The sequence below is a fragment of the Mustela nigripes genome, chromosome 1 (genome assembly GCF_022355385.1).
Source record: "Mustela nigripes isolate SB6536 chromosome 1, MUSNIG.SB6536, whole genome shotgun sequence".
Taxonomy (NCBI): domain Eukaryota; kingdom Metazoa; phylum Chordata; class Mammalia; order Carnivora; family Mustelidae; genus Mustela; species Mustela nigripes.
Window position 1 is genome coordinate 116,764,928 of NC_081557.1, and position 15,431 is coordinate 116,780,358.

Here is a 15,431-nt window from a genome sequence, read left to right on the forward strand (position 1 = left end):
AGTTCTAACAATCTCTCAGGTGACATCGTGCTGGTTAAAGGACCGCATTTTGAGTAGTGATGCCCTAGGCAGGGAAGCACTTTTCCACATCTGCATGTTCCTGTGATTACAGTGTGCTGTGCTGTTCACAGCCTAAAGTATGTAAGATGGGATCTGGGGCAGTAGAAGTGGATGACAGTCACCAGGCTTGTTTGCTTACTCCAAAGGGATGAAACATCTGTGTGTGTTCACCTATCATAAGCCTGTTCCAGAAAGCTAATCATCCAAGCTGATCTATGCCCAGGTCCTACACTCCCTGCACTGTGCTACAGTGTTTCATTAGCTGGATATCTTAGAGGTATCACATTCACTATACCTATCTGGAACTTCTATTAGGATACTTTTCTACATGGCTGTTCCTCTTTTCTTATGTTGTATTTGTGTCATGGCAGTATTGTTCACCTGTGATGATGAGAATTATCCTAGACACTTTTCTATTTTTCCTCACTCCCAATTACTAGACACTTTTATTTCCTTTCTTTTTCTTTTTGTCACTTCTTATATCTGCTCTTTTCTCTCCATTTTTAGGATATTCTATTGCATTGACTAGGAACTACTTTCCTTGATGCTAGTTTTGCCCCTCTCCACCATCCTTTCTTCTGAGTTCTCCACCTTACTCCATTAGTGATATTTCTGAAACACAGTTTGATTGTGCTCCTTTCCTACTTAGAATATTCCCTTTTGCTTCAGTTAAAGAACGGGTTCCAGAGGCAGAATACAAAATGTAATCTGCAGCTTCTGGATCATCCTCAAATGGTCCTTCACAGAAGTTAAACTTGCCATTTCTATTTACAACTTAGTAGCCAGAACACAGGACACACACACCTGCCAGGGAAACTGGGAAATCTGTTACTTATCAGAAGTGTCTTTAAACAGAAGACTCTTTCTATTTTCTGATAACTGGAAAATAATGATGACTGGATCAGAGCATCTAGCTCAGATGTCAAGGAAGAAACCTCATTTAGGGGTGACAAAACAACAAGGTAAACTCCCATTCTAGACCTGGCTTGCTCACTTCTGTAGTTGTTCTTTTTCTTTTTCTTTTTTTTATTTTGGAAGGAAAAATAAAATATCTCTTAAGCCAGTATTATTGCGCACTTCTGTCACTCACAAATGTGAGGCTACTTTGAACTAACAAGAGCAATAAAGGACTGATCTGTTCATCCCTTGTTGATTTTCCTGCCACTCAACACCTCTCACATCTACCACTACAGTGGATTCTAAGGGGAAAAATAGGCCACTAATATTAAATGAAGTGAGAAATTATAGCTGTAATGTTTGGTACATATTTTCTGTTTCAGGAAACTATCACTTTTCTATGTTAGTTAAAAAAAATTGTGCTGTGTAGATGGATACAGCTCTACACATTACATTTTTTTTAAAGTAGAATATTAAAAACACTTAGTCCATAGGAAGGTCACTCAGCCCTTCAAAGACAGGACTGTGACCTCACCCTGAGTCCTCTTTCTCCAACTTTCTTCTTATTTTCACATGTGTGCACAAATGCATGCATAGAGAAGATAGAATGCAAGAAAAGCTAATTTAGAAAATATCTAAAATAGAGTAGGTATTTCCTATAGAGGTATACATATTATCTTCTTTTTATATTTTTGGGGTTTGAATTTTTATTTACTCTAGGATTTTGCATTGTTTTTTCATATCAACATGTCTGTTCCTTTTCCAATGTAATCTTTGCTGTTTGTTGATATATATGATAACTATGCACATACACACAGAGAATGGTACACACTTTGGCTTTTTGAAGTAGAGCAAAATTTTAAGTCCACATGTTATTATTTAGAAGGACATATTTAGGCTACATATAAAACCTAATTCTCTACTATAGTCTCAGGAGGAACAAGCTAAGGTTTGCAGCAGAGTCAGTGTCTTTGATGGTTCTCATCTAAGTCAGTGTCTTTGATGGTTCTCATCTAAGATTCACCTGAAGAAAGAGATAAAATAATTTCAGGGATTTAAAAGAAAAAAAAAAAGGATTTCACAATCTTTTTTTTTTTTTTTAAAGTGGTTTAAGGCTGTTACAAAGAAACAACATAAAGTAGACGGCAGAAAACTAATAATTTTATCTACTTAATGCTTTCCTATCTGTATTCTTCCCAATAAATAAACTAAGAAACTAGTTTAGGAAACAGGAGATTTTTTATTCTTACCATGAGGTGGGATATACTGTACAAAGTTGAGTCAGTGTTTTAATAAAGATAAGTCTCTTCCTAAAAAGGAATAATGTAAGAACTGGTGGAAAATATATAATACAAATCAGAAAGTTTTATAATTTTTTGATAGAAAGAAATGTGTAGAGATAGATTGTTTTTAAGTATTGAAGGTCAATATTTGATGCTATATGCCATTCTTCCTTCCCTTGTCAGGAATGCAGCCATTTGTTTATAGAACTGTGAAGTCATAAATCTCTTCTTTTTTAGATTTTTGTTTATTGGATTTTTAGTTAACCTGCTAGTAATTAAGTGTCAGTCTTTAGACTTCTGATACACAAAATAAACACATTTAAATAATATAAATCAACAAAAGTAGAGTATACTGACGTTGACAGAACAAGCAGATATAAAATACCTCACTCAAATATTTTGTTCCCTCAATCAAATGATGACAGTGAAAATTTTTGTTTAAAAATAGAGAAACATTATTTGGATAAACATTTGCCGATGTTTTCTAACATCCTACAATAGTCACATAGATTTTTCCCTACAAAGTTAGTCCTAAAACAACTTTAGCATAGATTTATTAGAAAAGAAAGCTTTGGGTTCCCCTGGTCGAATTATTACTTTGAAGTTTGCAATATCCTCCGTTTCACATGGAAGTTGGCCTGTTGCCTCTGCTAACGATTACTTTTCCTGTCTCAAATGATCGCTCTTTTCTGACTGTTCAAATTCTGTCAACTTCTTAGGATCCATTTAAATTCCTTTCATTTTCATAAAGAATTTCTACTCCTTTCCATTCCCCCCCCCCACCAAAAAAAAAAAAAAAAAAGAAGAAGAAAAAGATGTTTTCTCGCTATTTACAATTGTTACTATTTGGGTAGTTGTTCAAGACTACCTTTTCTACAATTGTCTGCAAAAAAGGAATCATTGTTGAACCACCCTTTATAGAGTCTCTTGGGCCTAAAATATGAAAATAATGTGAATAAACAGATTAAAAAGCAAAAACAATGATTTTTTGTTATCAGTAGTCTCAATTTATCTAGAGAACTGGAATATTGTCAGTTTGATACCAGAACAATGATAGATATAATAATAGAAATGTAAACACAAAACCTTGCGAACATGCATTGTTCATTTGATTACTATGTAGCATGTTCATTTAATTATGTTTTCTCTTTTCAGTGCAGAGATATTATAAAACGTAAATAATTGAAAGTTACATATTGGAGCACTGGGTGGCTCAGTCAGTTAAGTGTCTGCCTTGGGCTCGGGTCATGTTCTCAGGGTCTTGGGATGGAGATCTGCATTGGGCATCCTGCTCAGCAGAGTGCCTGTCTCTCCCTCTCCCTCTCCCTCTGCCTACCACTCTGCCTACTTGTGCTCTCTCTCTATCTCTCTGTCAAATAAATAAAAAAAATCTTTCTTAAAAAAATTTTAAAAAGTTATATATTGATATAAAGATACATGTATTTTATATATATATACACATATACATGAACATTTCTATATACATTAAATAGTTATTTTAATAACTATTATTATATTACCATTATATACAACCATTATTATATAAAGTGTTATTTCCATTTCTCCAATGTTTAAAAAAGAAGCTATCACAACATGAACATTCAGTACTTCTTTATTTAATAGAAATAGGGACAGATCCCAAATAGGAATAACTGAGGCATAAATGAATAGTTGAGAAAATGAAAAAATATAGACGATTTTTTCCCTAAAACTTTTTCTGTAAAACAGAGATAAGAGGTGAGTGTGTAAATATATTACCACAGAAAAATAAAGTTAGGAATAAAGAAACAACAAAGCATCACATCACTCACCGAATTTTCTCCTGAGTGCTAGAAGCAAAGAAAGTCAACATATTATTTTTAGTTGTGCCAAGAAAGAGTTACTTTTTTGGGATTGTCAATCCACTTATAGAAATAAAAACCATGCCTCATTCCAGAAATGAGTGAGCACTTTCATTTGCTAGACACTCTTTCAAAACCTGCAGCTAGAACTAGACATCCATTACTGTCCTGCCCTGAAGGATTTTGCAGCTCAAACTGGAGGTGGTATTCTGGTGATTACCACCACCACCAGGCCATCAACATCTGTGCAACAAAGGCACTAAGTGCTTGGAAGCACAGAGGAGGTAGCTTCGTCTAGACCTGGAGAAGATCAGAGATGGAGTCTTCGAGAAGGTGAAGTGAGTTGAGGAGAAATTAGCCAAACAGATGGAACTCACATTTTTTTCCCAGTCATTTGATGGAGGGCCTTTGAGTGGTCATTTTGTTGAGGTTCATTTCATTTATCTTCTCCCAGGGCCCCACCTTATTGTATGGACAGTCTGAATGCCCAAACAACAAAAATGATGCCAACAACAATAACAATAGGACAAACTGTTTTCTGATTTGCTCACACTCACGAACCATTAAGAACAACTTACTTTCTTTTCTTTTAGTAGCATTTTACTTATTACTACAGCTTTCTGACAATTAGTATTTATTTTTAATAGTAATACATTCTCAGCTTTTTATACATATCCCTAACTCCTGTATTGGAGAATATCCAGAGCTAACATAGGTATTAACATTTGATATCCTGTTTTAGAACAATTAGAAATTTAACTTCAGCAAGAAATGGGAACTTTTTCATTTACCTAACATCAATAACAAAAGAAAGTCAACAGAGTCTAAATTATAGAAAAGTAAACTTTAAATGATAATAACGTCTAGATTAACTATCTTAAAATGTTCCCATCTATATCATACAACAGTATTAGCTATAGTCATCATGTTGTATATTATATCCCTAATGGTTATCTTTTTAGTGGGGGGAGGGTTGAAAAAAAATTTTTTTTTAAATGCTTGATTTGGGACACCTGGGTGGCTCAGTGGGTTAAGCCTCTGCCTTTGGCTCAGGTCATGATCTCCGGGTCCTGGGATCAAGCCCAACATTGGGCTCTCTGCTCAGCAGGGAACCTGCTTCCCTCCTCTCTCTTTGCCTGCCTCTCTGACTACTCGTGATCTCTTTCTGTCAAATAAATAAATAATATCTTTTAAAAAAATGCTTGATTTTTTAAAAAAATTTTTAACACAGCTACCTAGGTGTCCTTACTTATTTTTAATTGAAGTATAGACCATACACAATGTTACATTAGTTTCAGGTGTAAAACATAGTGATTTGACATATGTTATACTATGTTTACCACAAGCCTCATTACTATTTATCACCCCTAATGCTTTATAGTACTATAGACTGTATTCCCTCTGCTCTACCTTTTATCCCTGTGACTTTTTCATCCCATAACTGGGAGCCTGTATCTCCCACTCTTCTTCACCCATTTTGCCCATCCCCCTATCTTGATACACAAAATAATTTTAAATGAACTAAGATATCCACTATCCAAGGGAACTCAAGTTGAATCATTGCATAATATGACGAATCATTTTATAATATGAACGACTATTTTTAAGGAGCTTTTTAGCTCACAGATGTATTTTTTGCTTTTCTTAAAAGTGGGATTCATTATATATATTTTTTCAGTGATTCATCAGTCTTATATAATACCCAGGGTTCATTACATGACATGTGCTCCTTAATGTCCATTTTCCAGTTACCCCATAATCCAAGGGAGATGAACCGTAAGAGACTCTTAATCATAGGAAACAAAGTGAGCATTGCTGCAGGGCAGGGGTTCCAAGATTATTTTTGTAAGAGTTGTATGAAATTATGAAAGCTATCTAACCATGGTGTTAGTAGGAGCAGTAGTGATTTGAAATTTATTGCTGAAATCCTCGTGGTTTGGGGGATCCATATGTATTTGTGGAAAGAGATATTGCTAAAGTTCTCTAATGACTTAAGGATTAATTTATGTTACAGTGTGTCAGCAGAGAAATGACATTAACTATGTGTTCATTTTACAAAGTTGCAAAGTCCTAAGTAGGTCCAAACAAGTAAATATTTCCTCTATTGCTTTATTTCTAGGTCATGATCCAAAATAGTAGAACTATACAACTCTAGTCTAAGCAGCATCATGAAAAAGTAGCAACCATTACACGATGCATTCTCAGTAGGGGTGAGTGGAGTGGGTGGAAGTTTTATATTGGGGGTAAAAACTCATATTCTTTCATGTATAAAGCCACTACATATAATTTTATATGTCTATAAAATTATGGTACACACATACCCCATATACCATATATCACACATGCTGTACATGAGCAAATATATAGCATACTGTGGTATTACATTTCCATGAAGACAATTAGAAAAAAAGTCTAAAAATATTCTTGAAAGTTTCCTTAGAAGGCAAAAATGGAAAAAGAAAAGTTGAGAAATAATGTATTATACAATACAAATTTTTAGTTTCTCATGGTGATAATGAGAAGCAAATATATTACTTTTCCACTAAATTCTGTTAGAGTAATAACTGAGATTAGCTTGATCTCATATATTTTATGAGATCTTGAACACAGACTCCCTTTTTGCTCCAAGTAATAACACAGAATTCAGCAGACTTCAAATCTAAGGTCACGGGTAGGTAGACAGATGTGACAGGCAGATATTACCTTAGTGCTTACTTGATGCTTACTGAGCATCAACTTCAAGCATGTAAGACATTGAATTAAGTATTATACAGGTAAAATAAACATCAGAAACAATTCTATCATCAGAGGACTTACAATTAAGAGGGAGAGAGAAGACTTGTATGAAAATCTAAAACATACACATGCCCTCCTTAGTGGTACATTGTTAAAAGCTGAAGTTCTGTTTCCCAGCACTTCACACATTGCCTGGAAAGAAATCATTGCTCTGTAAATTTTTGCAAAGTTATAGAGAAATTCAGGTAGAATGCCACAGTCACTCTGAAACTGGAGAATTCAAGCTTTATCCATGGATTAACTACACAGAAAAGGTTATCAATTCAAACCATGCCCAAATAAAACACACTTTCCATGAGCAATAGGGTCATTGTCAGTGGAGAAAAAAAGTATAAAAGACAAGTAGAAAATACGGAGACAAGTATTTTTGGTGGCATGTATAGGGGGAAAATTTTTACTTTGACCAGGAGAAAATAGAATGACATTTTTAGTAAAACTAATCAATAAAATTCTACTAAAATCATTTGATAAACATTTTTTCTTCTGGGAGTAAAGGCATCCTTATTGTTAGAAATTTTAAAGTTTATAGGATGACTACCTGTTAGAGATTTTTTTTAAATTTATTTATTTGTCAGAGAGAGAGAGAGAGAGAGCACACAGGCAGGGAGAGTGGCAGGCAGAGACAGAGGGAGAAGCAGCCTCCTTGCCTAGCAAGGAGCCCAATGCGGGACTCAATCCCAGGACGGTGGGATCATGACCTGAGCCTAAGGCAGCTGCTTAACCAATTGAGCCACCCAGGCATCCCTGTTAGAGATATTTTTGAGAGATTTTCAAATTTAGTTAAGATACTGGGCGAACCAGTTACCTTTAATGTAAGTCCAATCATCCTACAGTGGTAATGGTTGTGTAGCAGAAATACTTGTGTTTAGTGGCAATTTTTTAAAAGATTTTCTTTATTTGAGAAAAAGAAAGAGAGATAAAGAGTGAGAGAGCACAGGTGGTTGAGAGGGAGAAGCAGGCTCTCTGATGAGCATGGATCCCCATGTGGGACTCAATCCCAGGACCCTGGGACCATGACATGAGCCAAAAGCAACCACTTAACTGACTGAGGTACTCAGGTGCCCCATTTAGCAATAACTTCTAATTGGTTATGGCAAATGTTTGATGCACTCATAAAGAATTCTTCATCACTTGCCTTGAAAGTTATTCCATTTAATAAATTGTTTCCAGAGGATATTAATAACCTTTATATTTTATGCTCTTCTTACTTGTACCATTGAAGTTACTGCTTTTGTGGATCAAGTTGTCCTAGAGGTACTGGTAATACTTCCTCCTAAAAGTATTTCTAGTATGGAGATTTGGAAAGAATTTCAGAAATGGGCTATAATGAGACTTTCTTTTTTAACTATTGTTTACTTTTCTGACATCTGAGAATTTCAAACTTAGTTTCCTTAAAATGCCTTAAAATGTGAGGCGCTTGGGTGGCTCAGTGGGTTAAGCCTCTGCCTTCTGCTCAGGTCCTGGTCTCAGGGTCCTGGGATCAAGCCCTGCATCCAGCTTTCTGCTCAGCGGGGAGTCTGCTTAACCCTTTCTCTCTACCTGCCTCTTTGCCTACTTGTGATCTCTCTCTCTCTCTCTCTCTCTCTGTCAAATAAGTAAATAAATAATCTTTTAAAAAATGCCTTAAAATGTGTTTGCCTGCAGTTAGAATAGCTCTGTCTTCTGCAACTGAATAGGTCGTCCTATTCACATGCCTCCGTTTGTTGCAAACAGCTGATCCTGTGTTGGTACTCCTGCCTTCACTCCAGAACCAGTTCTCTGAAGGTGATTCATATGTCTCTTCCCCTGACCCACTTCCCCAACAATACCATTCTCCTAGTGGAAAAACAAACAATCCACATTTCCATATAGACATCTACCTATAGATAAATTTATTTTCAATAAATACTGTTAACCACTATGAAGATAATCATATGCAGAAGAGTAAGAGACATGTTTGTTGAGAGAACGAAGAAGGGTCTATTATATATCATTCATGAAGTAAGGAAAAGTAAAAGATGTGCTTTCTCAAAATGATTCCCTAAAAGTCTCCCGAGAAAACTAAGTGGGTATAATGTATCATCTGTGATTGTAAAATTATGAGATTAGTTGAAATTAGAGCATTGGAAGGTTCTATAGAAAAAGTTTTAGAAATATACATACTGTTGTATGAGCAGGTGTCTAGGATCAACTGTATAAAACTATGATAAATGTGTGACTTTGTCACTTAGTTAAAATCAGTTTTCATCTCTGGCTTAACTCAGCGGTCTCTGTGTATGTCTCTGTGCCCTACTTTATAATGTTTTTCTCTATTGCATATACATATTTATTCTTTCCTCTTTGCAAACAATATTATCATCTTCATAACATTTTGATTGTTAAATCTATTGTCCATGCATCAACTCTGCATCCCCAGCTGATGGTAGGATACCAAGATCTACAGTTAGCATCTCAAACCCAAATATCCTAAACCATATTCAGTGTTTTCTTTTTTTCCAACAATCAAAATCCTCTATTTGGTTTTCTTTCTTTAAGCGGATAATATAGTGATGAAAATTTCACACATGGTTTTCAAATTCTAAAACAAAGAGATATCCTTTTCTTGCAGTTAAGCCATTATTTTTTGTTTATATAGTTCTTACTATTACTAATTATGTTTTATTACTTATTGTTATTAGCAATCTTATTGAGATATTTTGAGCCAAGTTTAAAAACCATTCCTATGACAGCTATACAGTTATAAGTAAATTATTTGCTTCTAAGTTTTATTCATATTCTGTTGTGAAAGGAAGCTGCTATTTCTCTATATTTCTGCAGGTTTTTTATTGTAGCCAGCTTAGTAGTTGTTGCTAGTAGACTATGAATGTAAATCATAAATCAGAATTTCTTCACTAAATTTGACTATCACCACTCCTCAAAGCATACTATATACCCATTATCATTTCCTTGGTGTCTTATTTCTGTCTAGTGAACAAGTATCTTAACGAGATACAGCACAAGTACCAAGCCTTCTACATAGCTCCCCTACCTCACCTTTCTAAAACATTGCTGTTTGTGTTTTTCTTTTGTTGTTTGGTCTTTGTATTTTCTTCCCTTTTGTGCTTTAAGTTCCATGATGGGAAAGGTCGGAGTTCCCAATCAGCAGATTGTACCTAGCACAAAAATTTGTGCACAGAATTTGGTAATCTGGTTGAATTGTTTAACATTACACATTAAATACATATTTGTTAATTGACTTGCCTCAGTACATGACTGTAGTTAAGGGAGGAAAACATATGTAGCATAGGAAATATTTTGCAAGCTGTTTTCTGAATCTGCAGGGCAAATTGCCTGAGGCACTAACCAAAGAACTGGGCCATGATCCTTCTACACTTGGGAAATGCATGATTATTTATAGACATAAAGGTAAGGAGCATATATTATGTGTAGCATAATTTTAAAAAGTTATATAGAATCTTATTACTGTACCTGCATATAAGAAATCTTTGTGGTAAAAGTTTGCTCTTTGAAGTACATATTTCTTTAATATCTTACATAAGAAAATAAAGCCAACATTAAAAAGGATTTTTTCCCATGCTCCAAAACATACCAAAAGCAAAAACAAAAAATTCTATGTCAAAATGTTTTTCTTAGGCTTCAAAGTAAACCAAGAAAGCATTTTATTTGTGATTATCATGAAGTCAAATATTCACACACTTAATTTTTGACAGACTGTACCATAATTTATTCAAATAAAAAGTCTGTGTTGGTATCAAATCATAAAGATGAAAAATAAAATTGTATTTTTTGAAAATAATCAATTTAAATGAAATATTTTTGGCAGTTCTCCTGTTTTTAGAATTTGCTCTGCAAGCTCCTTATAATAATCACTTATCTGCATTGTAAAGAAGGCTGGACACTGGTGTTTTGTTCTTTATTTTATTAGTATGAGGACTAGAACCCAAAAGCCTAGAAAGATTGTTTCAGAAAACAGCAATATCTGAACAAAGTGTGAAACTTTTTAAAAAATTTACTACTAGGAAATTCAGATTTTTTTTCTTCTGTTTACTCCATTTTCTCACTTGTATGTTTTAAATAATTATCTTTTTTAAAAAATAATTCCTCCTCAAAAAATGTATTTTTTTATAATTTTTTATTTTTTATAAACATATATTTTTATCCCCAGGGGTACAGGTCTGTGAATCACCAGGTTTACACACTTCACAGCACTCACCAAAGCACATACCCTCCCCAATGTCCATAATCCCAAACCCCCTCCCCCCAGCAACCCTCAGTTTGTTTTGTGAGATTAAGAGTCACTTATGGTTTGTCTCCCTCCCAATCCCATCTTGTTTCATTTATTCTTCTCCTACCCACTTAAGCCCCCATGTTGTGTATTTTTTAAACACTTGATATAATCTGGTAATGAATACTCCTAATTGTATTATAGAAGTATTTTTGTTCTGCTTTTTTGCCTTAGTAAAACTATTTACTAAAAAGTAGAAATTATGCCAAGATAAAAAATTTAAAATAACACCTGTGGGCCTGCAATAATAGTATAAGACAATGCTAGAAACGCTTATATTAATTATCACTTAATAAACTTTGTACTAGTAATAACAATGGAAACCCTCAGACATTGCTGAGAGAAGTATCAATAGATACAACTACTGGAAAATTTGCAATATCTCATAAAACTAAACATATTCATGCCCATCCTATGATCCAGAAATTCCTCTCCCAGAGAAAGTCTCAAGCCCAACCCAGACTATCCCCAAAATGCATGTATTCACATTTATTCATACATACTCACAAAAAAGGCTTGTTTAAAGATGTTCATGGCCACAGTAATCAATATCTAAAAGTATACTTCATAGGACACTGGATAAATAGTAATATCTTCATGTAATGGAATACTATACAGCAACAAGAATAAGCAAACTATTGCTATATGCACTAATAAGGACAAATCACATAAATTTAATGGTCAGAAAGATAATGCAGACACAAATAACTATTTTATATAAAGTTCAAAAGCAGAAAAACATATTCATTATTGTATAAGTCAAGATGGTGATTATCTTTGGGCAAAGTTGTACCTGGGAAAGGTATGGCAGTAGGATGGTGAGTGTGTTTGTGATATTGACAATTCTACTTATTTTATTTTTTCCAACAGAGTACTTATATTTATGTGTCTGGCTTATTTCACTAAGGATAATGTCCTAAAAATCCCATCCATGCTGTGGCAAACTGCAGAATTTCCTTCTTTTTAAACGTTGAATTGTATTCCCTTGTATTTATATACCATATTTTTTTATCCATTCACCTGTCAGTGGATATTTGATGTTTCCACAACTTAGCTATTGTGAATAGTGCTGAAATAAACATGGAATTACTAATATCAAGATCCTGACTTTAATTCATTTAGATAAATAACCAGAATTGGGACTACCAAATCATATGATAGTTCTGAGTTTCTCTTCACATGAGTGTGTTATCTTTGTGAAACTTTACATGAGAGCTTATTATTTTTGTACTTTTCTGTGTGTATATCTCACTAAGGTTTTTATAAATCTTTAAAACCTATCAAAAGAACCTTGTACTAATAAATTATTTAATTAAAATATTTGAGGTTTCCAGTTGAGTTCTTGTTTCCAAATTGCCCTAAAAGAATATTTTTAAACTAAAAAAATATATTTATAAATTAATATCAAAATTTTTGTCTTTATTTTTACTTTATGTTTCCTTTTTCCTCAATAAATAAATAAATTTAAAAATAGATTTAATGAATAGAGAATAGTTTTCATAATGACATTTATTTTACAAAATATTTCCAGTAGAGGGAGCATCACTTTTTTTAACTATAAGAAATTTTATTTTAAGAGCCATCAAATATATTTAAATTTTTAAATATAATTAAATTTCTTCATTGAGAGATGAGTTACTCTCATCTAAGACCAGTCTAAGAGAAAAATTTTATTCAATTTATCAACGAAGAAAAACCTGATGATAAAGAATATATATACCATACAAACTTCTATAATGGGTTTGTGTTGTTTTCAGAGGATTACATCTTTGGATTACTTACAGAAAGCATTTTTTATAATTATTAATATTAATAATAAAGATAAATTCTTATAATTATGATCATCAATTTGAAATAAAATATTTGTGAATTTCAATAAAACTAGACAAATATCAAAGGATGTACTGATGAAGATTATATATCTGAGAATATATTATAACAAATATGGTGAATTATCATTATACAAATTTGATTTTATTGACCAAAATGGCTTAGTTACTGATATGAAACTTCCAAAATCTGTCAACTAAGTTACTTCAATTTCCTTGAAAAAAAAAAAAAATCCATATCATCATCTAAAATACTAAAAAATAATTATAGTAAAATGATTCATTTCACTTATAACATGAATTTTGTGCTCCTTTTCATGAAAATTTGTAAATATAAAAGCTTTACTCTCTTTGTTTTAATCACCATATATAAAATTTGTGACAATTGCAGTTTAAAAAGTTTGCAGTCATATTAAGATATTTTTCACTGAAAATATCCTAGTTTACAGTGGTTCAACCCTGTAATTCAGGAAAAAAAAATTCAAAATTATAGTAACCTTCACAATTAGTTCCTGTTCCTACAGGTATATCAAAATAAAATAACTTTCTGTAAGGCAGTTTTTATGACATACACTATATTTTCTAAGGTGTCCAAAGATGAAAAATTGACATTGCAACCCAGAAGACAATATTTACATACTTAAAATAGAAATTAATGTACAGTAACTTACTCTAATATTTGATTTCAATCTTTTTGAAAAGCTTGTGGGTCATAAAATTGGAAATCTTAGGATAATTTTAATGGTAAAGTAAAATTTACATTGGTGATTCAAAAGTCTATATAAGCATAATCTTGCATATATATTGTTTGATTAAGAATAAGGGTTAAATTATCTGATCTTTTGACTAGTCTCTATTTTTAAAAAATTAACAAAAAAGGAAAGCCCACCAAATATGTCAAATATGATTGGACCTGATAAGAAATTTATATGTCATAGAACAATTTTGTTCTTCAATAAGTTTCTTATAATATCACTTTTTCCAAAAAGATTATTCTTGACATAGAACACATCTAATGATTTATTTATGATTTTGTTCTAATGTGTTACCTGAACTAAGCTCTTTAGACATGGTACTTACAAGACCTTAAGTGTTATTTATTTAACTTAACCTCGAGATATACCAACAATGTTCAAAATTTCTCTAATCAGTATATGCTTATGTTCCAGATATTTTCTTATTTAAAAATATTATTTCGAATTACTAAATGTTTTGTAACTTTCAGAAAAAAAGAAACACTCAGAATTTTTATTTCACGTAGAAAAAAGAAACTCTAAAAGCAATTTGAGGAAGAAAAGCTAGGTTTGAGATATAATTTTTCTAGGGTAATCTCAGCTGCAAATAATACGAGGCCAGTTACTAAAAAGCTCTAATTAGCGAAAATAGAACAACGTAACGTGTTTTTAGAGGTCTTGATAGACTGCTGGACAGTTTTAGATAGAAAACAATGCAATTTATGGAATACTTTCAACAAGTCAATTTCTAATTGCATTCCTGACTTCACCAATAACTAGTGGTTGCAACCTAGTGCACAAGCTTAAGCAGTTCTTCTACTGGTAAATACAAGAGAACTCACCTGAGTAACAGTGTTGCTTCCCAAAAGTAAAATCCTGAAACTAATGTCCGAAAGTGTCTCACGTGGGCCATGATACGGAGAGATTTTCACGATCCTGAAATTAGTCTTATCCAAGGCATGGGGGATGAGAAAGCCAGGAACGAAAATGTGCAATCTAACTCCGTGTCGTGTTGCAGACGAACGCCTGGGAAGCTTCAGCACCGTAGACAGCTCCCCGCAGTCAGTAAAAAACCTTTTCTTTCAAACACTTGAAATTCCCTTTCTACCCCTGCTCCGACCATGGAGCAGAAGGAAAAATTCTCGGGGTACAAATGTGCAGGTGGCTTATACAGTGAACGCGGAATAAGGGGTGAGATGAAATGTCTGAAGTGCCTAGGTTCTGGGCAACAGTTCATTGAAGCATTAGCGGCAAAGAAAGATTGCTTGTCCTTCGCTGACTCAGACACTGGAGAAAGATTAGCAGCAACAGCGGGGACAAGGATGCTTCTGCACCTGCTCCAAGCGCCACTCGCCGAATCCCACTCTCCACCTTTGAGTAAAAACCGTCACAGCTAGCGCGGCAAAGGGAAGCGGGGGCGGAGCCAGACGACAGTGTTCTGTCTGCCAATCACGACCGCACAGCGGGACAGAGTGGCAGGCCACTCACGACCGTAGGCGGTGCTTAATACTTTACCCTTTAAAAAAAGCGGTGAATAACTGGCGCAGAGCCTTAACTGTGACTGGAGGGAGTTGGGGGAAGAAAGCCTCAGGACTCAGCACTAGGAGAGCCAGCAGCTTTTGTGAATTAGGTAGCAAAATAGCGCTGGAGAGACACTTTACTGTTCCCTTTCAGGATAAGGCACAATTTAGGAACAAAAGGTCCCTTCAGATGTGACTCCATGTCTT

General features: G+C 33.8%; 1 protein-coding gene across 2 annotated transcripts in view; it reads right to left on the reverse strand.

Moving 5' to 3' along the window:
- The window catches only part of GLRA3 (glycine receptor alpha 3), a 192,184-nt gene extending 177,435 nt beyond the window's left edge, over window positions 1-14,749 (reverse strand). For both annotated transcript variants that reach the window (XM_059393328.1, XM_059393318.1), the window contains exon 1: window positions 14,547-14,749. In XM_059393328.1, the coding sequence (XP_059249311.1) occupies window positions 14,547-14,617 (71 nt within the window). In that variant the 5' untranslated portion in view covers window positions 14,618-14,749. The remainder of the gene's footprint in view (window positions 1-14,546) is intronic.
- Window positions 14,750-15,431: the final 682 nt, after the last annotated feature.